At 33.8% G+C, this 25,300-nt stretch overlaps 1 protein-coding gene across 4 annotated transcripts in view; it reads right to left on the minus strand.

Moving 5' to 3' along the window:
- ARMC8 (armadillo repeat containing 8) overlaps positions 1-25,300 on the minus strand; it is a 51,038-nt gene that overhangs the window by 13,794 nt on the left and 11,944 nt on the right. For 2 of the 4 annotated variants that reach the window (XM_087933063.1, XM_026701345.2), the window contains exons 3-13: positions 24,490-24,561; positions 12,132-12,274; positions 11,951-12,048; positions 10,328-10,420; positions 8,488-8,547; positions 4,894-4,974; positions 3,875-3,950; positions 3,699-3,789; positions 2,668-2,728; positions 1,938-2,138; positions 47-142 (exon numbers count right to left, since the gene is read on the minus strand). In XM_087933063.1, coding sequence (XP_087789189.1) covers positions 47-142; positions 1,938-2,138; positions 2,668-2,728; positions 3,699-3,789; positions 3,875-3,950; positions 4,894-4,974; positions 8,488-8,547; positions 10,328-10,420; positions 11,951-12,048; positions 12,132-12,274; positions 24,490-24,561 — 1,072 coding nt within the window. The remainder of the gene's footprint in view (positions 1-46; positions 143-1,937; positions 2,139-2,667; positions 2,729-3,698; positions 3,790-3,874; positions 3,951-4,893; positions 4,975-8,487; positions 8,548-10,327; positions 10,421-11,950; positions 12,049-12,131; positions 12,275-24,489; positions 24,562-25,300) is intronic. The other 2 variants (XM_026701348.2, XM_087933065.1) reach the window with 1 other exon arrangement.

Genomic DNA, 25,300 nt, shown 5'->3' on the forward strand with positions numbered 1-25,300 from the left:
CTGACTTTGAGGTATTGGAAACTACCTGATAAATTCTTAGACTTACCTTCTTTCGAATATCTTCATCATTTGCTCCAAGGGCAGCATAGAGCTTGAATGCAGCCTGGCGTAATTCATGAGCATGTTTTAAGTCATGGTCAAGCTATTAAAGATAATTAAATTCACATCATTTTTTAAATTGCTCATGGATGTTGATCAAACTGTATATATTCTGAGTTCTGAATGGAAGTTTAAGACATATTTCATAACTATCATTTAGTGATACCATCTGAGTGTTGAGTGATATTGTCTGAGTTTAGATTAGGAAGTACTTTAAGAATTTCCAACTGGCACTTTATTCTGTATCTTGTGTAGAACTTCATTTCTGTTCTTCTCAATGATAATAATTGAAATCTTATAAATTTTAACAATTCTCTTAAGTTGAGCTCAAATCCTTGTGATTGCATTATCTTGAAACAAAATAGAAAGAGTTTGCTTTTTATTATTATTATAGAGCCTGGGTGGCACAGTGGTTAGAGTGCTGTACTGCAGACCACTTCTACTGACTATCGGCTGTTCAAATCCCACCAGCCTCAAGGTTGACTCAGCCTTCCATCCTTCCGAGGTGGGTAAAATGAGGACCCATATTGTTGGGGGCAATATGCTGACTCTGTAAAACTGCTTAGAGTGGGCTATAAAGCACAATAAAGTGGTATATAAGTCTAAGTGCTATTGCTATTGAAAAACATATAGAAACTGTTTGTTGTTGTCTTTTTTATCCAGGACTTTTTTCAGCTTTCCTGTTTAGCCTACAATCTTGGGGTTTTCTATTGCTAATATTAGAAAAATACTAAACAGGGTTACGCCCACTTTCACAACCAGTCAACTTGAGTCAATTTAAACTTAGAATCTCTGTAGGACAGGACACAAGATGAAGCAAGACAAAAACAAAGAGGATGACTGCATAAAACATTACAGAATTGTATATTATTTTGTATAACAGCAGCCAATCCCTAAAACAATTTGTTTAGCTGTACATTATGAGTATAATCAGAAGTGTTTGCTATGATATTAAGATGCTCCCACCATTACAGCTATATAAAAAAATTGGTTAAATTGAAACTCTTCACCATCTTTGTGAAGAGATAGAAGATAAGGAAATGATTTGGGAGAGTATGCAAAAATGTTCCCTACATCTATATTAGACCTTGCTTTGTAAATTTGTATCCCATTCAAGAGTAAACAAGAATATTATCTGCAATGTTTAACTCATCACTAAAAATCAATGCATTAAACAATTTTGGAGTAGATAGCCTAAATGGGCTAAAACAATAATGGGGACATTTATACTGTATCATATTCTGTGAGCCAATGTTAAGCTGCAAATCTCCAATTTCTATCTACTACAGAGCTTGCAGACTAGTAGATTGAAAGTTGGCACTGAAATCATATTATGCACCTGATTATCTTTTATAAATGTGCAAATGTAGTTCCCCCTTATCCTTAAATCAATTTAAAATGGTTGCATTTCCCATCTTTTACTCGTCCTGCACTTCACTGTCATGAAGTTGAGCAGTTGTTAATTGTTGACATAACTAATATCTCTTCATTTATCTCTCACATACAGAATTTCAATCCCATCTTCAGACAGAATCAAATACAAGAAACTATAGTAATTATGTTAACTGTTTGGAACAATTTAGTATAGCTTATTAAAAACCCATCTAGTTTATTTCACTCATACAAAGTCAGGACCAAAGAAATTTCAGGCACAACTAAAAACTAATTCACATATTGTCTCTGCTGAAGATTCTGTCAGATTTTCATCTGAGTTTATAAACAATGATTCTATATATAAATATACAGTAAATTTATTAACCCAAACTTTCATTCCCTCCCCTCCTCTCATGCACACAGAAGCACACTTGTAATACCTACTTAATTCATAATAAACCTACCCTTTTTATATCAGTGATGGCACTCACTGAACTAGGGTATTTGAAGTAGTCTGCAAGCATTGCAATAAGGTGGTCAGTAATACTGGCAATTCTCTGTAGTTCAATATCTGTTTCAATCAAATAGGCCAGAGTTTCTGCTCCATCTACTCTCTCCTCTAGTAGTCTCTCTTTACTACACATCCGTGCCAAACATGGTAATGTCTGGAAATTACAACATCTGAAATTAGTTTTTTGACTAATTGTTTACATATTTCTTATATAAATTTCTGTTAAATTTGTCACTAAATATAGATGTTTTAACAGGCATTTACTAATCAAATATGTCATCAAACCTAGTTATGTATTTGCACAAAAGTAAAATTTAAAGCAACTACTGATATACACTTGTTTATTAATCAATATTTATACTGCGTTATGATCACAAATTCAAATCAATTATATGCAACTATAACATTTGCACAAATTAAGCAATGAGACCAAATTTCACTTAACAAAATGTATTAGACTTACATAACTTCATTATGATTTAAAAGACAGAATAATTTAGTATTACTGAATACCAACATAAGGTGGTATAGAAACCACACAATAAAAACAATGATGCTAATAAAATTAAATAGGAACAGTTGTATTATTTACTCTTTACTAAACATCCTGTTTTAGCAATAAAGTCATTCCATTGTTTTTGAGGTACCTGTTTTAAGTACAATTAATATGATTCACCACCTACCTTTAACACAATGCAGGTATCATCTGTACAGATTGCTCCGGCTCTGCACATGTATGTAAGGCTACAATGAAACATCAAAGTAGCATGATTACGAAGTTCAATATTAAATATATATATATATATATATACTTTTGATTTTATTAAATTTAAAATTTGTTTAATGGCAACAGTAGCAATATGTTATGTATTTTGAGTATCATCTGTTGTCCCCAGTTCTGTATTGTTTCTGTTCATTATTCTTTAAATGACAACTACGGACACTAAAAACTAAGACCTAAAGCATGGAAAGCATTAGGACTGTGCATGTTTTGATAATTACTCAGAAATGGACCTCATTCAATGCAAATGCAACATCTATTTGTGCTATTTATTATACACCACTATAAACCTGTGTGGAAATGTAGCAGTATAAATTTAATTTGAAATTAATTAAATTAATTAATTAATTTTTAATAAATTTAATTAATTAAAGCAGTATAAATTTAATTAATTTGAATTAATCTAGACTTAGTTATGATGGGACACTATAAACCAAGTTACAGAATTCTTTCTATAATTCAATAAATCAGTATTAAGGAATCAAATACACATAACTTGGAGAAGGTTCTTAGTAAATTAAAGTAGAGGTTAAATTGTGGCTGGCTGCAGCTCTGTGGTTTATTTTGAAATGCAACTACCTTCCTAAATACAAGACAAATGTATGCTGAGTTGATTAAAAATTGGTTGGATAATGAGAAAACACACAGTCCTCCTCCTAGTAAATGTCTGTTTTATGATTGATCATAGCTAACATGGTTATTTTGTGAAAATGCCCCCCAAATGTCTGCAAGTCCAAATGTACTCATTGTCCTAAAAGGATTGCTTACCATTAATACTATTAAATTGCCTACAATTAATGCTGGTGATTGAGATATTAAGGGTCTGATATTATTTTCTTGGGGTTGATATGATGCACTCTTGATTAAATTGGAACATTAATATTATAAAAAAGAATTTATCATTTAGCATGTTTCCTACATCCTAGAGTTTACCATTTGGCTGATGTGAGTTGCATTTCAATCGGCTTGTCTCTCTGTAACATTTTTACAAATATCTGTGGTAATAGTTCTCCATCGACCAACACTGAAAAACAAAGAGAAAATGTGTTTCAAGAAACAATTTAACTGTAATTATTTAATGAGTAGCCATACTGACCTCAGAAACCTACCATTTACAAGAGTCATTGATATCTGGGGGTTTTCAAAGGCTAGAACTGCAAAACATTTCAGTGCTTGCATTCGAACCTGAATAAATATACAGAATTTACATTAATTACAATTAAAGTATTTTAAGAACTATTAGAAGTCAAGTAAAAATGCCATTTTAAAACATATCAAAAAATCTTAAAAATTTAAAAGACTAAAGGGTACTTATCAAAGGTAAAAACAAATTTTCCAAAGGGACATGAATTATTGGCCAAATCCTTGTGTGTTTTCTAAAGTGACTACAATTTGTTTTCATGGATATTAATTTAGGAAAAGTGGTTATTCAAAAATACATAGATCAAATTCCTTTTCTATAGAGTCCCAACAAATTTTGTGATAAAATGTTTGTTTTCTGTCCTCTTTAAATATTGTAATAGTTAATATTATAAATAATGCAATTATAGATAAATATAATTATAGTTCTTTATCTACTCAGAGATTTCAAGTTTAACTTAATACTTTTTTAATACTCCAAACAACAAAAAGATATTAAAGCCACCTGTAAATATTAATTCTATCATTTTGCTCAACTTCATATATTAATAACTTGACTATCAATTTCAGTGTAATTATTCTCATACACTAAATTTGTTTTAATTTTGGCATATTGGATACCAAACACTTATAATTATGATATAATAAGTATATGTCTAAATGTTCCCTGGCAAATGCTAGCTTCATAGAAATCTAACTCTCTTAATAGTATTTTCTTCCAAACGTAATTGTTGTCTTAGTACATGTATGCACATCAGGAAAAAAATCCTTTATAAAAAATATGAAGCTTACTCTTTTAACACTATTTTACAAGAAATAAGATCTCTTTCACATCTATACAGATACATCCAAGCCTAAACTGAAAAAAATACGCACTTCCTTTTTTAGCAGAAAAGAGCTATGTTAACTTATTATTCTGCCAATAACATTGCACCAAGTTTTTAAAATAGTAGCTTAGTTTAGAATATAAATTGTATGACTTTCTTACTTTATAAGATGCAGAGGTTAAGAGGTGAGCAATATTCTGCACTGCTCCATGATTAAATAGCACTGTCTGATGGTCTGGACCCTATCACAAAACAAACCACAGCTCTTTAAACATACAGTAAAGAAAATCAAGTTATTTTACTTTATACTAGTTAATTGCAGGCTTACTGCTTTCAATGTCTAATTTCACTAATTTCAAATAAATATTAGAATTGGATTATCGTTACATGACTTCACCTTCACTGCTTGCCCAGCAATTTTTAGAACACAAAACTTTATAAAAGTATGAACTACATTGCTCATTCTAGAGAAAAATAGTTCTTCCCTTCAAGTAGGACTTGGAAGAGAAGCATCACCAAGCTTGCAAGTAGTACTTTCTGCAAAAAATTGTAGCACTAGGGAAGAAGTTACTATTTTGAAAAAAAAAAAAGTAAAAACAAAGACAAGGTTCATGTTGTAAAAAATGGTAACAGTGGGTTTCCCTTAGCATCTCTCTTTAGAATATTAACTATATGTTGCCCCCCCAAAAATCAAATTTTAAAATGCAAAAGCCCACATCATCTGGGGGGAATTATATATTTTACGAGTAGGAAATAAGGAAGATCTTGGAGAAGCATATTTATACATTTTAAAATGAAAAATCCAAGTGTGTTTCATATATCTCAAGAGGGAATTATACCAATTGCAATATAAATGTTGGATTTGTATTGTATTTGTGTTTGTAACTATTTTTGGCTATTTTATAAGTGCTTTTAAACACCCTTTATAAAAAACACTTGTATTCATATTTAAAGTGGAAGTTCCTATTTTTTTTTTATAGAAATGAGATTCTCGTGAATGATACTGAACAGTTGAAACATGAAAAATAAATCTCAAATAAAAAATTGCAGCTGTCTATGGTCACCAAATGTCAATGCTATTGGAATAGAACATTATTAAGCGTTTTGCATAACATAAACATCTTGCATGGCTATAAGATGCAATAAGAAAGGTTCATATAGGGTAGCAATTGATACAACCTTAGAAGAAGCTTATTTCAATACACTTTAGTATTTTCAGTAAGATTTGGCTGTTGACTGAAAAAAAAGTGTTCAGAAGAAAGCATAAGGCTAAGGATGCACAATCTGGACCACAGCAACTTTGGGGAGTGTCAAGGGAAAGAGATTTTTAACTGATGGTCCAGTAGTGGCCAGTTGGGCATAATGGTTAAGGAATTGGACTAGTACTAAATTGATACAAGTTCAAGTCTAACCTGAGCCACGTGAGCTACCTGGAAACATTAGGCCAGTTATTCTCTTTCAACCCAACTCACTTTAGATGGATATCATGGGGGGGAATGGAAAGAAGATTTAAAGAAATGATAAAACTAATGATAAGTAGATGGATAAGAAGTGTAAAACTTATTGTTCCATATTTTTGTTTTTTTAAAGCATTCCTGATTAACATCAAAATACTTAAAGTAGCTAATACTGAAAGGTTTTAAAACAAAAGTAAAAAAGCAAAAAGAACCCAAAATGGCATGTGAAAAACTTAGGATACTAGGTATTTTTAATTTGTTACTATATTTTTTCATTTTTTAACTATATATCTTTAACTGCATCTTTAACTATAAAAAAGATAATAAACCAAAAGAAATGCAATTCCAATAAGTTTTTTTTTTAAATATGTTCCTTTGAATATTTTTTTCTGAGATGCCAGTTTTTCTCATCTGAATTTCCTGATGATCATTGTTTGACCTCTTGGCTCCAAATTGCTGAATTTATCAGACTTGAATGTTAATTCTTTATGAAGGGACAAAAACATTTGTGTCCTAATCACATAAAAAACCTTTCCCTATAACTATGCATACATTTTGGCATACTGTGTAACTGTGTGGTATGCTAGATGCTCTGTAGTGGATAAGATGATGCTCCAGAGGGTTATAAACACAGCACAAAAAATCATCGATTGCTCTCTTTCTTCTTTGGAAGAGATTGTGAAGACCAGACTCCTCTCTAGAGCACTAAAAATCTCCACAGACTGTTCTCATCCTGGTCATTCATATTTCAAATTGTTACCATCAGGGAGATGTTATAGGTGTCTTAAAATGAGGACTAATAGACTGAGAAACAGTTTCTTTTCCAAGGCAATAATTATCTTGAATCAAACAGTACATTTGTGATTTAGTCCTATGTATAAAGTGGCATTTTTAAACTATCTAACTTAATATATGTTTTAAATAGGTTTTAGATTAGGTTTTTAATTATTATTATTATTATTATTATTACTTTAATTATTTTAATTTTTAAATACTCTGTAGTGTGATTGTGATTGTGATTGTGATGTGGTGGTGTTTGGGGCACTGTGCTGGAGTACCTTTCAAATTTCATTGTATTTTGAATGCAATGACAATAAAGGTAAAGGTATTCTGTTATCCAAATTCTACTGTATGTGAGTAATAAAGGCTATACTGTTAACCATGAACTGACAAGTGAGAGCAGTATTGTGGTTGTTAAGTGAGTTGCACCCAGTGTTACTTTTTTGTCTTGGTCGTTAAGGAAATCATTGAAGTCCTTAAGTGAATCCCATAATTGTTAAATAAATCCAGTTTCCCAAATTGAATTTGCTTGTTGGAAGCTCTCTGAGAAGGTCATAAATGGCAATCATATGACCATGGGACACTGCAATTGTAATTGCGAGCTGATTCTCAAGCGCCCAAATTTTGATCATGTAACTTAGGGAATACTGTGATGGTTGTAAGTGTGAGTATTGACTATATTTCACTTTTTTCAACACCATCATAACTTCAGACATTAAATGAATGTTCGTAAATGAGGATTACATGGACCAAATTAGAGCTAATCAAATATTAACATATAAAACCTACCCAAAACTTTATTCTCATCTTTTTATCAAAGTAATTTCAGAATCATCTTGATAATGTTAAGAATAGAAAAGTATCTAACAAATCACTGTTTCTAATTAATGTCACCAACCTCAACAAAAAAGATTAATACATTTTAGTACTATCTTACTAACTAATGAGATAACACATGCCAGACTTTACTGCCTTTTTGCTCAAGGTGCTTTCCTTTAGCTAGTGAACAAACAGGTGTCACTTTCTTTTCTCTTCTAATATGATGCCAGGTTTAACAATGAAATATAATATATTATCTTTATTATGAACCAATTATAATGTAGAGCACCTTGTTTACTTTGTTCAATTTAAAACCCTTAACTTTTTATTTTGGCTAGCTGTACAAAGATGAAAGTTGAAAAATCTCTGTTTGAACTTCATGGGGGTTTTTGGGCAGGGGGGTTTACAGTATATTTTGATACTCATACCACAGATTCTCTTCAGTTTATTATTAAATGTTTCAACATTTTCTGCTAATACACTTTAATCCTCTCGTTTTTATATTAACTTCAAATCAGAGAAGTGCTCTAAAATGTTAGTCTGCGCTAATAAAATGTGTACATATATCCTGATTCAAGTAAAAACAAAATATTAAGCTACATTTAACCAGCATAACAACATCTGAAAATAATTTGGACTGTTGACACAGACAAATTTCTTAATTTAAAAATGCAATCATTGTAGGGGAAAAAAACTTACATTGGCACACAGAAGTGGCTGAGGTGAGGATTTAAAGCTGCAGCTATGCCAGTGTCGGAGCTGAAGAACAGATATTAAAAAATATAAAACTAAAGCCAAGTATGATACCATCTTTCTTTTTCAAAGCTCAAGCTTTGAAAAAATGGTAGCCTATTCCCTTCCCCCAATGAGCTTTTTTTCCATTCTTCCTACTTCACTCTTCAAATTCCTCATAGATTATGGATTGTACTAAATCCTAATGTGCACTAAGCAATTACCTGTATTATTAAAATATCAATTTTTCATTTGCTCCCAAATTGTGGATCACACAGACACAAATTGGGAGGGGGGGAGAAAGAGAAGCTCATAATCCGAAACATACCAGATGATCTGTCAAACATGGTGGCAGCACTGTTATGGCATGGGTATATGTGACTACCAAAGGTGTTTATTGATGATCTGACTGCTGATGAAAGAAGCAGGAAGGATTCTGTACTGCATAGGGCCATGACGGCGAACCTATAGCACACGTGCCAGAGGTGGCACACAGAGCCTTCTCTGAGGGCACGTGAGCCATCGCCCCAGCTTAGCTCCGCCATGCATGCGTGTGTGCACCTCCTGCCAGCCAGCTGATCTTTGGATCTTTGCTGTTCATGCACAGGGGACGCGCAGACAAGCACGGGGCTGAGGCGCATGCGCAGGGGACACACAAGCATGCGCAGGGATGGGGCAGATGTGTGGGGGCAAAGCACATGCATGGGGGGTGCATGTACAGGTGACACACATGTATTGTATTTTCGGGATGCGCATGTGAGCTTTGGGCACTCAATGCCAAAAAGGTTAGCCATCGCTGGCATAGGGCTATGCTCTCTGCTCAGATTCCGTCAAATACTGCAAAACTGATCAATCACCACTTTATATTGCAGATGGATAATGACCTAAAACATACAATGACCTAAAAGCAATCCAAGAGTTTCTCAAGGCAAAGAAATGGGATATTCTTCACTGGCCAAGTCAGTTACCCTTGCTCAATCTAATAGAGCACGCTGTTCATTTATTGAAGACAAAATCTCAATGGTTAATGCCATACTTTTGCCATACCCCTTGAATTAAAACTGAAAAACTTCACTTCATTCACATATTGAGTTTTCATTTGAAATTCAATGTGATGGTGTACAGAGGCCAAATGCCAAAAACCATGTAAGAACCTGATAACCCCCCTCTATGTATACATTCTCTCTCTCTACATATATAGAACATTCAATGATACCATTTAAGATTTCAGCTATGAAACCACTATCTGAATACTCTGTTCTTGTCTGCCTTTCTTGAAAACTGTGATTCTATTAATGTTTCTTCTAGAATGTATATAGGGCTGCAGATTTGAAAAGATTTCAATTCAAGAGACTGAATTTCTGAACCTGTTAATGAATTTTGTAAAGCATCATTTCTATAAGCCTTGACAAATTCATCCATGGACCACATCTACAGAACACCATATCAAAGCTTTCACCAATCTTCTAGGAGGGAAGAGGAAGGATCAGGGTGAATATAGCAATTTACTCTGTTGTACTGGAATTATATTATTCTATAAAATATTTATAATTTTTTTAAAGAAAAGTTGTTGCTTATATTTACAAATTTAGTGCCAAACTCACAGAACGAGGAACAAGTACATAATGCTTCAAGAGTTAAGAAATTCAGGATAGCCTCAAGTATATCGTATACACGCCAATTAGAGATTATGTTTGAGAGTAACACAATGAATTGAAGAGAAAAATTATTTAAAACACTTGGAAAACAATACTTCAGAAGCAAATAAACATATGCATATGGAAAGAACATTCATTACATTTCTTACTTTGCAGCAATGTGAGAAGATCTGACATATATATTCTTGAGTATATCGAGACCTACTAAGCAGCGCCATGAGGTGGGGAATAACTGTAGCATCCTTAAAAAGTCAAAAAAGTTAAACAAAGCATTTTAATACAAAAAAAATCACAGATAAATCTACTTTGTGGACTTGGCACAAAATTTTATTCTATATTGTGGTTCAGAAGGAAGCAGTTTGAGAACTGCAAAGTTTACTATTAATTTACACACAATATAAACAAAGATTTATTTACAAAGATTGTAGAGTTCTGGCAATTTAAGAACATAATCTAACTAGCATCACAGGATACCTTGAGTACTGATATTTTCAACCTTCTTTTAGAATGGCTTTTATATATTTTCTGCATTGCTTAGAAATATATGGAAACAGAAATTGGTAGACCAGTTAAAAATTTAGATTATTAATACTTGTCTGGACAATTTCTATTAAATGTCATCTCATTGATATACGTAATGCATTATGAATTTTTGCTCTAAGGAGCTTAATCTCAATTTTCATTGCTCATTTATGATGGTGGCTTTTCAGAAAACAAAGAATTTATAAAACCTTAATACAAAATAACAAAACTAGATTATTTTCAGAATCTATTCAAGTTACAAAGTCAGTAACCCAGAAAGCCAATCACAGCCCACCAATGACTATAGTAATTAAAATATGAGCAAATTGTTCCATGCATGAACCACTCAGCATAGGAAACAGTGTTTCAAGTTCATACATGGAAGGAAACAGGATCCTTTGTTCCAGGAAAATAGGAGGGGAGAAGCGAGAAAAGTCAAGTGCATTGGGGCAGAGGAAAGAAAAATGGGAAGTCCAGGGGAGATCAGGAGATAAATGGCCAGGTAGGGGTATGCTGCTTGGAACATTGGCAACAGCTGAGAGTGGGAAGGTGGAGGTAAAGGGAAATTCTTAAGAAATACAAGAATAATAGCATATACCTGGAGTACAAAATAAGCAATATAAACTGCTAAATATTTAAGACATTGGGAATATTTTGTAGTGTAAGGCTGAGGACCATCTTGAAAGCCACATGTGGGACCCTTTCCTACATGGCCCAGGTAATCAGCTGATGAAAATGATTACTTTATACTTAAGGACAATTAAAGTCTCCTGCAAAGTAATAAAATGTACAATAATTCTAATATTACTTTTATAGCTTGTGGATTATTCTAAAAGTATGTTCATTTCACTATTAAAACCATCAGTCCCCACTCAAATCAATATAATGAATATTATTCACGTATTTCTCAAATAGGAAATACAATAAAGTTATGTTTGCTTTTCACATAACAGATGATAGTAACAGTATATGATTCTCAAAAAAAAAGATTAATTTGCCTTTATATCTTGGAATGCAATATACAAAACTCAAACTTGCATGCTGTAAGCATGCCAATAAACACTATAAATTCAAATTATTTTGTGAAGTCAATTCTGACACCAACATAGTTTGTCATGTGAGTTATAATGAGTTTTTAGCTTGGCTAAATGGCAATGGTTTTAATTTCAAATATTCTAAATTCTCCCAGAAACATGCATGAAATAAAACTTTACACAGATTCAAAAGATAATTTATTGCCTGTAACTTACTGAATACAATAATTCTTCAGGAGTGACAGGGCTGGTGAAAATAGTACGAAGACACCTGAGGCAAGCTTCAATGAATTTAAGATCTGGTGATAGTAACCCTGTAAATACAAGTTTAGATTATTTTTCAGTTCTCACAAACTGTGTACTCAAAAAACGAATGAAATAATGAAAACGTAGGTACCTTGCAATAAGACTGGTATGATATGGCAGTCCAGTAGAGATTTAACATTATTTTCTGTACCCATTGCAAGGCTTCCTAGAACTACTGCACATTCTGTTTTCAGCTCAGTGCTGGAGTTTTCTTGCTGAAGCAAGTATAGCAACCTACATGTAGAAATACAACTGTTTAAGTAAGATCACATAAAATAATTCAAATAACCTTCCTATACAAACAAAAGCAGATTATAAAAATGCTAATGGATGGGGTTTACACAGAACCCTACCTAGATTCCATTAGACAGATAAAAATGTGAAGATTATTTCCAAAACCAATGTTGAAAAAGTGGAATTACAATGGAAAACTAATTAGCTTGTGTCCAATTTAAATTAGCAGTAGCAGGTCAGAGTGAAAAGCTATCTTGGAACAAATGGGGAATATATTTTTAAAACATAGGTAGCCAGAAAAATCTCAAAGAAATTGGCAGGAAACAAAAAGAAATATAGAAAGAGATGCAATTTATTTTGAAAAGAACTTTATTAGTACAAACCTGGAACAATTAAAAGAAATGTGTTAAAATCACTGAATAAAAAAGTCAAAGATAGCCTTGTAAAGGTATCCTGCAAAAAGCTTAATTATGGTCTGTTTAAAATGTCTATTGGAAACAAATACAAATATGGTCTATTTAGCATGTCTAATCAGAAAAATGACACTATGAAACTTCCAGAAAATTGCTAAAATATTTTAAAAATAAAATTATAGCAAGAAGGTATGTTCCAATTGCAGTGGAATCTCTACAGAGTCAAGATTTTGTGCATAATATTAAGTCATAATGGGTGGCTTCATATATATCAAAAAGCCATAAGCAAACCACATTTTTCTCAATCAAATCTCCGACACAATTAGTAATAAATACAATGGAAGCAACCACGTAAAAATATTTTGTCAACTAGTAACATTATATAACTTCAGAATAATTAGAAACAAACCAAATAATAGTAAAGCATCTATGATACACTACTGCACTTTCAGCATTTGTGTTATACTCAAAAGTGAAGAATTAGTTATCTCCATATTATTAAAAATGTATGTTAAAAATAAACCCATCCAGCTCTAGGAATTCCACATATATCAAAAATGTTTTAATGCAATAATGCAAATTTCCTAACATTATTTTTAAAAAATATTTATTGCTTTAGCTTTCAGGATAAATTTGGCTTATACAAAAGAAAGTTACAGTAGAGGAAAACACATTCATTAAATGAATGCATTATGTAAGGAAAAAGAGCTGGATGTGTTTATTTTAAACGTAATGTTTAATCCCAATGGGGGCAATTTTGAGCATGAAGCAACCAACTGTGGAAAGCTAGGTTAGCAATACAAATGAGGCAATTATCAGCTTCAACTCATTTATGTGCTGAACTCCCACATATACAAACTCTAATGGAAGCCTGTAAAATACATTCCTGAGCATCAGTTTTCATGTGTAAAGAAAAAATCCCTGAGCATAAACCAGCTCTGTTTTATAAGAGTTTTTACTGAAATAATTCCCTTTATTTAGTCTCTCAATTTCTTGCCTACACACTATGATGCAGAAATAATGAGCAGAGTTTTCTTTTTTTAGTTTTATCATGGGTTAAGTTATTATGGAGTTTGTGAACCTACCTGATTTTTTTTACATGCATTCAGAACAGTATTCAGTGCTTCTTACTCTGCAAGCTCTCCATAGATATTTATTCTCTTATCTGGTTGATTGGAACCCCTAAGTAATGTACTTTTAAGTGTTACTATAGGTAATTTTTGACTTACTGATGTTTGTTTAACAACAGTTTGAAGTTAGGACAGCCTTGAAAAAAGTGCTTTACGACTTTTACTCACACTTATGACCACTGCATCACCTCTATAGTCACATAATTGCAATTAAGGCGCAATCAGGTAAATCAGGTTTAGACTGGTTGCAGCACCCTGCGCTTACATGATCACAATTTGTTAGCTTTTTTGCTAGTTTATGACAAGAAACATCCAAAATTTTCAGTTATTAAGCAGAGGGAGTTCCAGATAAAGAGCACAGGGGTGATATAGGGAGGCCCTGGAGTGTCCAGTACAGATTGCATACATGTTGGGGTGCTGCAGTATAGCAGAAAGCTGCAATTGTCCTCAGAAGCCTTAGCTGCCCCACCTGGCCCAGCATCACTTATGTCAGCAGGAGCATTACAAACCCCCACCCCAGATTTATGGCCTTTTGGCAGCTGTTGGCAGCAATAGAAGGCTTGGGGCTGAAGCAGAGGCCCAGGAACTCTAGCAATGTCATCTACCAAGGTTCAGACTCAGTGTCATCGCCATTGCCACTGAGAAATACTGTTCAAACTGCACGCTGTTGGTTTTTGCTACCTCACATTATTCCCAAGCCACAAATCCTATTCCTTCCCAAGCACACATCCCATTCTTACTATCCATTGGAAAGGCTCTGGTTTTCCCCAGGTCTCGCAAGAAGGAGCACACTATCTGGAGAAGGAATGGTGCACACAATTTGAAGAAGGAAGCCTTTCAAAGGACCATGAAAATGGGGCTCCTGCTATTCTCCAAACAGTACTTCTATTCTCAGGAGACCTGGGGAAGACCAGAATCATTAGATGGGGACACATGGTTTGGAGAAGGAATTGGATTTGTGGCTTAGAGAACAGTGATGAGGCAGTAAAGACTTGTGATGTGGAGTTTTAAGTAGAATTTTTCTGTGACAGTAGCATTGGGACTGAGGAGGCCATATCTGAGTTGAGGGCCTGGACAGTGCAGTATGAGCCTATAGGAAGGCCTGGGAAGAAGTGTGTGCAAGTATAGGAAGGTCTGGGAAGGATAGCACTGATGAGTGCATGAGTGTAAGTGCAGACAGAAAGAGGGCATGGAGTGTATGCAAATGTAGGAAAACCCAGGGAAGGAGGGCACTGTTTGATGCATGCATGTTGGTGAATGCTTGGAGGCTTGGGAACAACACTGATTGTTACATGCATATATGTGAATGCAGGGAGATTCAAGCAAGAAGGGCGCTGGTGGGAGCATGCATCAGTGAGTTGGGAAAGGAGGAAGTTGTGAACGTGTTATCAGCGAAGATGGAAAGGCACAGCATGTACATGGCACATGGGAGTGAAGGGAGGAAGGCATAGCATGTACAAGTAAAGGAAGTGCCATTGAGGTAATCGAATATGTGAAGGGGAGATGGTGGTTAGAAAATGAACAAGAGAAACAGTCCCCCAGTGGCTTAACAACTAGAGAAAGAAATTTAGGAAGGACCCACCCAAGTGGATCAAGCAGTTAAAAGTGACTACAGGAAGTCTATGCCTTCAGACTTGCAAGATTCTGTTGTAGCCTCACAATAAAGTTGAATTAGTTCATCTAGTGCCGTTTCTTGTCAAGTTTATCTGTGAAGGCTGATAGGAGATGGGGGGACATACTCAAGAGCCTGATTTACAACTGTGCCAGCTTTTCACAAGCAGTCAATGGGAAGCCAGTGTCAAGCCTAGCCCCCAAAAGGTGTAAAACAATGTAACCAAAGTTTACATTATTCTTTATTTTCATATACTGTATAGACAGAATCTTGCCAGACTAAAGCTATGCTAGCCTAATGGATATACCCTGGGAGATTCAAGCATGATTTCTTTCTCCTCCAGTGATCCACCTACGCTGTCTCATCTCGCCCGTTCCTTGGAATGCGCTCCCTCATTGCTGGAAACTGATATGTTACTGTAATTCATCATAGCCAGAAGGGAAGGTCACAAACGTCAATCACATGACTGCAGAATATTACAATCAGTCGAAATTGGGAGATGGTTGCTAAGCACCCAAATTTTATCACATGATTACAGGGCAGCTACATCCGCCAGATTGTTAAGGACTGATCAGAAAAATCCTTCTTCAGTGCCTTCGTATCTTTGAATGGTTGCTGAAAGAATGGTTATAATTTGAAGACTATCATTATCTTATGAAAAAGCTAAGAACTAAATGACTGAGTCTTAGATCTTTGAATTCTATGAATTGTTTAAGTATACATTTACCAAACTTTTCTATCTACAGAAAGAAAAAATTAACTATTATGGTATTTATTGTATTTATTTTCTCTTTATTTTCAAGATTCTAAGCTATCTAAATAATAGATGTCAATAATCTTTATATTATACAAGCATCACTGTATTGAAATAAAAAATATTTTAATTATATAGTTTAAAATTTAAAATAGAGATGCCACCTCTCTCTTTGAAATCTTATGGTAAGCAAACAAACAAACAAATATGGTAATTGCTTATCAACAGGCTTTAGACCAGAAGCAAATTCTATGCATATCAGTTTACTCATGTCACTGTTTTACACGATTAAAAGCTTTTAAACTGGACTGCTATTTCCCAAGGGACAATTACAGAGAACATTGAATCCATCTCTCCCCCTCACCCCAAAAAACTTTTTTTCTCTTATGTTTTTCTTTTGCCTGAAGCTTGTTTGACCATTTTTCTGACTATGACAACACAAGGACCCATGAGCACCTTCACTACTGAAGGAGAAAACATCCTAATCTTGTTGAGCTCCTTTTGTGCTCTACTTCACAAATATTCTCATGTATTCTTTTGTTTTGTTTTGTTTTGTTTTGTCTTGTCTTTTGTTTTCTGCTTGGTTCAACAGAAACAATACAGAGTAAGGGCAAGTCAGCTAAGCGCATATAGGAAGAGTAGGAATAGTTTGTGTACATCTTTAGTAGCTATTTAAACTGCTGTATGAACTTTTTTTGTCCCAATGAGATGAGCTGTATATTAGCTATGGATAGACTTCAAAAATATAACATATCCTTTATCAGAACTCTAAAATTTATAACTGGGAACAAAGTGTAAAACAATAAGGAAATAGTACAATGCTGAACTCTTAAAGCAAGAAAACACCTATAGTGCCCAATGAATGTGGAGAATGCTCAGAGTCTGAGAAGTACTAACAGGTTTGGGAAAAAGGACAGATCATATGGGAGGAAGAATAGAATGTTAGCAGTTCTACAGGAGACAAGCAGAATAAGCAATACTGTCATACTACTATTTTTAATCTTATCAGTCATATAATCTAGGGTGTTTAATCTTTGTGCTATCTTTTCTCTTATGTTTTTGGTATAAATAAAAAAATATTGATTAGCTAACTATGATTTTTCATTACATCTAAATTAGAAAATAACTTTCTGGATTGGAATAACTAAACCCAGACTCTCAGGTATGTTGAGTTTAAAACCGATTTCAAATCCTAAATTGTCATGATTTTAATATAATTGCAGGAGCAATCTGGTGCTTTTCAAATATTCTGGACTTCAATAATCCCTAACATCTGCCCATGCTGAATGAACTTTATAAAAGGTGTAATCCAGGTGTAATGTAGGTAGAATGCAAGTAGTGATTTCCTACATCTATTGAGTATCAATATCCATTTATCAATAACTAGGACACTTCCAACTGTTATATGCCAAATAGGGAGGAAGAAAGGGACATGAAAGCAAACTATATAGACAGAAATTGTGTGTGTGTGTGTGTGTGTGTGTGTGTGTGTGTTTGTGTTCATAATTGAAATAGATCATCCTGTTCTCCTATACCATACAAACTCAGTTCCATATTGTGACTCCTACTTCTGTTCAATAAATGTAACATTTGGTTGTTGTATTCCTTCTCAAGATCATGTTCCATAGCATAATAGAATAAAATAAACATTTCACTTCTACTGTTTTCAATTTTAACAGTTTTATTTTCTTAAAACAAGCAATCAGAACTCACATCAATCTATTGCATAAAAATTCATATTAAAACACAGCACTGCATCAACAATTGAGATGCCAAGGTCTGATACCATTCACTATTTATTATTTCAATTTATGTAACTGCTTATTTCAAATGTATAACTTACTTTCTCAGCTACATAACCAGAAAAAAATCAGCCAAGAAAATGGCAGGAAGTTCTTTAATGATAATTTGGACAAGGATAAAAGTCGAAACCAAATATACTGAACTTTGAGCCATTAAGTTTATTATTGTGTGTGGTTGATTGACTTCCAAGAGATAAACCCTGAAATTAAAATAAAGTAAAACTGTCTAAGATGAACTAATATAACATTATCTATTTGTTCAAGTAGATATAAGTGTATATTTTTTTCTAAACCCAAGAATAAGCAATTCTTGTTGCAATTCTGTTGGGGGAGGTCGTTGGTTCTCACCTGGTAGGACCTTTCTCTTTGGGTGGAGATAGCATTCAGTCCCACCCTGTTTTAGTACGTTCTGAATCTAATGGAGCATGTTATTGTTACAGGAGCACACGTCACGTCCGTCAATATTCCTTCACCAATTTCTGGGAGGACCCTAGCAACAGGGGGAGTGTCTTCAAAGACTTGACAGATGCATTCCAATCAGCAAGAGGTGACTGATTACTTGCAATCCTGAATGCTATCTCCATCACAATGCAAAATACTATCCTTCTTTCAAGGAAAAGCAAAGCATATCAGCAATTCTTTGCAGCAGAGTTTAATAAGTGTATTGACCAGAAAGATTTATCACAGCAGACGAATTAAGCTATATTTCCCAGTTGCTAAAGGATACCTTTGACAATATTTTCCTCTATACTATAATTTAGGTACTCGCCACATGTTCAAACACCTCTAAATGCTAAGAAAGAACAAGCATAACAGGATATTTAATGAAATAAATATTTAATTTGTCATTCTAATCATAGTTTTTCATGTACATCAAAGTTTTATTTACATAAAGCACTGTGGTTGGAGAATCACCATTACCTACTCTGGAATTCCTAAAACACCAAACAATACTTCTTCCTATTTCCAATTATTTTATACTGAAGCGAAAATACTATAATTCTCAGAATGCTTTATTTCATCTAAATACTTAGGTAAAGGTATCCTGAATAATAATAATGTCACAGAATTTCTCTACCAGTCAATACTGTACTGGGCAACTTAGGAAGGTGTCAAACAAACTGCAACAGAGACAAACTGTACTACAGATGATCAATTAATAAAACATTCACTGGATTTGACCCATACCATTTTATGCCTTTTCTTTTTCTAGATTTTTTTTCAGCTGAAAAGTATCTGAGAAAAAGGTATAGCTTTTAATGATAATCAGAAATCGACATTTTTGAGATTATTTTTTTAAGCTCCTCAGGGACACCTCACTCACAATTTCATATTAGACAAATGATGCCAAACTATGCAAAACCTGCCATTATGGTTCCTAGCAAAATGAAGGAAAGGATGGTGTACAGTTGGAAGGGAAAAAGTTTAGCCATCCTTTTGGGAATTGTACATGCTATAGACCATTATATGAACAGATGTTAGATATGAAGTGTTAGTTCATGGCTTCTGTTCCCTTTAAATCCTACTTTTCCTCCTCAGTTCCTGAGTAACAATTTGGGAAATTTTTAAACAAAATATAATTAGCAGTTAAGTGTTTTGCTCTCACATCTACTATTGACAAACATAATTTGTGCCTAATAAATGAGATGAGGTAAATTAACACACCTCTATAGGTTACATTCACAACTTAACCTTGCAGCACACTTGAAGAATTTAGCTTCTTGTAATATGAACAGAGTCAAGCTAGCACAAGTAATGGCGGCCTGAGAGGAAAGTTATTTTCAGCGGAGCTTTATGAGCTCTGCCAGTCAGCTGACTTGAATTACTTCGGCCACTTCTTTAGGTTGTAATGGCAGCTTGAGGGGAAAGTGCTCAGGCGCCGGCTTAAGAGTGCTAGGAGCGCCACTGGAGCCCTCGCTGAGGGCTTAAAAACTCAGCCAGCTAATATTAAAAGTGGCGTCAGGAGCTATATCTGATGTTTTTAAAAGTCGCAACTTTCTTTTTGCAGTCAGAAGCTGCGATCTGACCTTTTTTTGTATTTTTCTGCTTTCAGAGAATCCAGCAAAGAGAAAACGAAGGCTGAGCAAAAAACTGGGGACACTAAGGAGGAGCCTCAAGGAAGAGGAATTTCCTCAGAATTCAGCTCAGCCTATCAGACGAGAAACAAAAGCACCTCCCATGCCTGGATGCTCTGAACAGCTCATTTGGAGAAGTGGTATTTTCTACTGGAAAATTCAATGCAACTTTCTATGAAAATATTGTCATTCAGATGGAAAGGATGACTGAAGAAGTTTGGTAAATGCAGAATTCCAAATACCACACTCCTCTCCCATCCAGATGCAAGGTTCTCTGCCTCCATGACCATTTCAATTGAAACCTCCCCAGCAAACAAAGTTGTATGTGTATTTTAAGGCTTAGGGGAAAATACAAAACTTCTTGAGGTTGCTGTTCATCTGCTTTGAGTTCCTTGTCCTCCCACAAACCTGCCTCTCTTCTCCAATTATAGTGGCTAAATTTTTCTTCTCTTCACCAAGTATGGAGGCTTGCTAAGAGAGGAGAAAAAGCAGCTAAGCCTTCCATCTTCTCATAACATCAAGCAGAGATTCTCTCCTGCCCTTTTTTGTTTTTCTTCAACAATAGGAAGGAAACACATTGCCAATGTTGGGAAAAGTTGGATATTTCAATTTTTGGTTATTATAATTGACAATTGGCTCAGCTTATTGCTTTTGGTACTCCTACAATAGTACATATATTGTTCTATTGTACTTTTTTAGTTTTTATTGTTTTTTATTTTTATTTTTTGTTTTAAATATGGTTTTATATTGTGTAAGCCGCCTCGAGTCACCATGGGTGAATAGGCAGCAAATAAAATAAATAAATAGTTTTAATTACTGTGCCTGCCCAGAAGCATGTATTTGAGATAGGTGATATACAAACTGAAACAATGAATGAATACCAGATTAAGAATCATGGATAAACAGGGAACAAGGTATTGGAGGAGACATGAAGAATAATGCAAGTGGATTTCAGCATAAACAACAGGACCCTTTCTTCTCCCTTTTTCAATTATTAAATACAGGAATTAAGAAAGGATATAGGATAAGGTGAAACATATTGTCAGGAGTTTTAGGGATTGTTTTTGTTCTCCTGAAGAATAACTAACTATAAGGGCTATGGTAGCTCCTTGGCACTTGAGAAATTATATTGTTTTTTCTATTTATGTTGTTATACCATTTTTTAAAACCTTGTTACTGTTTTGGAAGTTTGTAAGGCATCATTAGAGTGGCATATAAACTCAACAAAATATGTAAGTGCAAACCCATTCAAGTCTATGCAGAAGAAAGTAATTTTGAGTTTGATTGTTTTACTCAAACTATTACCAAGGATTGTTTTACTCCTTAGTAAAAATGCATAGAACTGCAGTTATATACCAGAAGAGCTTTGGTATTTTATAAATGTCAAGGAAGTGAAATTTTGAGGACATTTTTGTCTACAATTGATTCATCGTTATTATTCATCTGTATAATATAAATAAATTTAAAAAGTTAATTGATTTATGTGATTTCAATATCTTCCTCATGATCACAAAACAAATTTACTTTAGTAATGCAAATAAAGCATATTTTGGGGAAAAAAAATAATCATTAACCTCTTCCTATATTGTTTATCAAAAGGACTAAGTTGCACATTAATGAAGTTTTACCAAGCAACTTAATTACTTTATCAGCAACACAGTCTTGGGTATATACAAGTTACATTTCTAAATAACCACTGTCTGAGTCAAAAACAATTCCTTGTACTATACTATTGTAACAAACTGTTGCTCAGCTTGAACTCCAGCATTATTGCTTTCATATTTTTTTTCAAGTATGAGGGGAGATTAGTTAGTCTACTTTGCAGTAAATAATTTGCCTCTGTATGTAATTTTATTTTCAGTAACTAAAACCATTTTTGTCCATTGCTATCTTAATGCTAAATTAACTTGACATGTATATCCTACTGGTGACTGAGTACTGATTTTTTACATTAAACGCATGTATATCCTGTTTTGAGTTGGAATGAGTCCAATTATATACAGCACAGTCTGCCTTAATTTTATCTTCACTAACCTAAAGTCATTCAATGAGTTCTATGATCTAACAGGAAAAAGAATCTGAATCTCTCCAGTCCAAGAAATACTGAAGGACTCTAGAATTTGTATATTAAGAATAAGAATTAAATTTACCATTTCTCAGTGTAGATTAATATTAACAGATTCTGGTCATCAAATTAGTGGATATATGCCTCCTGTTTGCTTGAAATCTTTTTCTTTTATAATTCAAATTCTCATCTATTTTTAAAAGCTTGAAAGTATTGGTGTTATATTTCTATCACACTAAAGAGTTATATTAATTTGACTGATATAAGTCTTTATTTGCTTAGATTTATGTTTCACCTTTCTAATCAATCAAGAATCAAGGGGGTCTTATCTAAAAATTACTAAGTAAAAGAATAAAGCATTCAGGTAGGTAGCCATATAATTACTCTGCTTATGAAAATGTTAAAATCTGACAAAGCAAATTTTAAACAAATGCAAATTAGAAATTTTTTTAAAGTTTTCAGAATTTTTGAGGCAGTTGATGTAAGTTTAAGGTCTTAACCCTATTTTAAGGCTCAAATAATTATATTATTTCTTCTCCAAAATCAGAATAAAATTGCATTTCTGTGGCACGAACAAGGAAAGTACCAGACAATGGACCAAAAAAATGTTTCGACAGCTGCATCTGGTCTGTGGATTATCTGGACCATAAGATATGTCAAATCGCATAACCTCAATCTCAAAACAGTGTTGTTTTGCCTTCAGATTCTATGAGCACTAGAGGTAACAATTGAAGAGCACATTATGAGTAAACCAGGTCTATTATATACTTTACTCATAATTATTAATGCTGACATTTTAATTATGCTGATAAAAGCAAAAAACATATTGGTACAAATGGAGGGGGGAAGCCCATGTAACAGGTAGTACTCAAGTTATGACAGCAATTGGGACCAGAATTTCCATTGTCAAGAAATGTGGCCATAAACCATGACATCATGTGACCAAATTGCTTAGTGATGGCAATCCCAACAGCCCAAGATGCTGTTGCAACCACAGGACCACACAAGTATTTAAGCGACAACCTCATAAGACCATAAAAAAGAGAAGCGAGTCCCAAGCAAGTAGGCCAGCAGACAAGTGCTGTGGATGAGAATTATTTTTTTTTGGGGGCTGCTGGCAGGTGCCATGGCCATGCATGAAGGAGTGCAGGTAGCTGGGTAGGTACTATGAAGTGTGTGAACTATGCGGGTGTTTTGGGTGGGCAAAAGAGCAGTGGGGGCAACTTGTGAACCTCCTGTATCTTCTCCATTGACTTTGTGGGAAGATGACAGGGAAGTTGTAAAAGCTGGTCAGGGAAACTGCGACTGCAAGAACTTCTAGGACCTTTCATAAGTCCCCTTAGTTTAGTGCCTTCGTAACAGTGAATGGTCACTAAATTATTCATCAAAACACAAGGGCTATATGTGATGGAAATAGACAAGAACCTTATGTTAGTAGTATATAGTGAGATCCAGTGTCATCTAGTGGTTAAAGCACCAGTGTAGAAACCAGAAAAGTGTGAGTTTTAGTTCCGCCTTACATATGAAATCCAGCTGGGTAACTTTAGGCTGGGAGGTGGGGAGAGATCAAGTTCTACTGGTTGATTCTGGAATGCTTTCCAGTAGATCAACAATTAATTCAGAAGCCCATTGTTTTAACAAGAGGAACTAAAGGCTTCTTCCATTAAAAAAATTAAGGTCAAAAACAACAATAGAATGAAAGCATTATAAAAATGGAATTGAAGTAAGTGCTTTTACTTATGGAGATACAGGATATAAATGAAATAAAAACGGTGTTGAAGAATATGAGTCTTGTTAATGGTCACAAGATTATTGATTTTCAGACAGCTTTATGGCAAAAGGTCCGAGGAACATGTAAAAAGTGGTGTAGATCCACAAATTTACATGAAACAATTCATATTTTATTTTTACTATGAGAAACTTGGTAACAGCATGTTAGACACTAAACAAATTGTAGAAATTTGTGATAAAAGATTAATAATTAGAAGGCCTAGAAGTTAACTTCACAATTTAAAAAGGAAAAGTATAAATTGCTTCTTTTTTTAAATTAAAAGTGTTTTCCTCCCAAATTCTTATATGAAATCTTCATGCAAGTAAGACATGGAAGAAACAGGTTTAGACATTTATTTCAGAAGCTTTATTAACCAGTGACTTTTGAACTATTTTCATAGCTTTGAAACAGAACATTCTTTCCAAATTTTTCAGCACAGATGTATCCATACAAACAATTTTTATAGCAAAAAATCAGATATACTAATCTCAGCTATAGAAAAAATAGTCAGCTACAGTCAGGAAATTAAGTGTCCTTAATGGCTAAATGAGACTGCTGTGAATCAGTGAAAATGAGAGTAGCAGAGGACATACCTTGGAACTGCTCCCAAAACAATCAAGTTGGCTTTTTGTTTGTTGTTTCCAATTACAGCATTTTTCATATCTCTGTAAATCCAGAAAGAGAAAAACCCTAGTAAATTATGCTGAGATACTACTAGCTCAGTTTTGCAGAATGTAGCACCATTTAGTTGCTACATCTAAGCACTGAACAGAAAAAAACATCCCCATTATTAATATATAAATATCTGACATTTCTCTAATACCAGCTACTCAAACAGCAGAAGTGGTGCACTTCATCATTCATTATAAAGCTATCTGGCATATAGATCAGATAGCAGTATCAAAGTGTTAAATTAGGATGGAGTTAGAAGTAAAAAATTTAAAAATTAAACATAAGAATCCCAATATGGCCAGTATTCCTACTTACAGTGGCTGCATTTGAATATGAGGCAAAAAAAGAAAGGCTAAAAATTGAATTTGGTTTACTTTACACTGTCATATGGCATTGTATTCAATTATAACACCTTTTGATGTTACAATTTAGTCTTATTAAATTGGCAACATCTGAAACACCTAAATGTTTATTCTTAGAGAGAATTTTCCTATGTCTAGTGTTAAATGTTTATACAACTGAAAATTGTATAAAGATTGATATGGAGATATTTCAGGCAACTTTAAATGACTAATAATAGGAAATCAATGCAATAAAATTTGATTTTAAGAAATCAATGAGTTAATATATTAAAGAAATGTTGAATCATTATCCTAATAAACACATCAATGTGATGTTAAATTATATTACAAAAAATTGTGAACCTGCCAAATTATAAAGAAATCGAGATTA

Source organism: Pseudonaja textilis, chromosome 4 (genome assembly GCF_049901715.1).
Source record: "Pseudonaja textilis isolate UNSWEBS1 chromosome 4, rPseTex1.2, whole genome shotgun sequence".
In the NCBI taxonomy this organism is placed as follows: domain Eukaryota; kingdom Metazoa; phylum Chordata; class Lepidosauria; order Squamata; family Elapidae; genus Pseudonaja; species Pseudonaja textilis.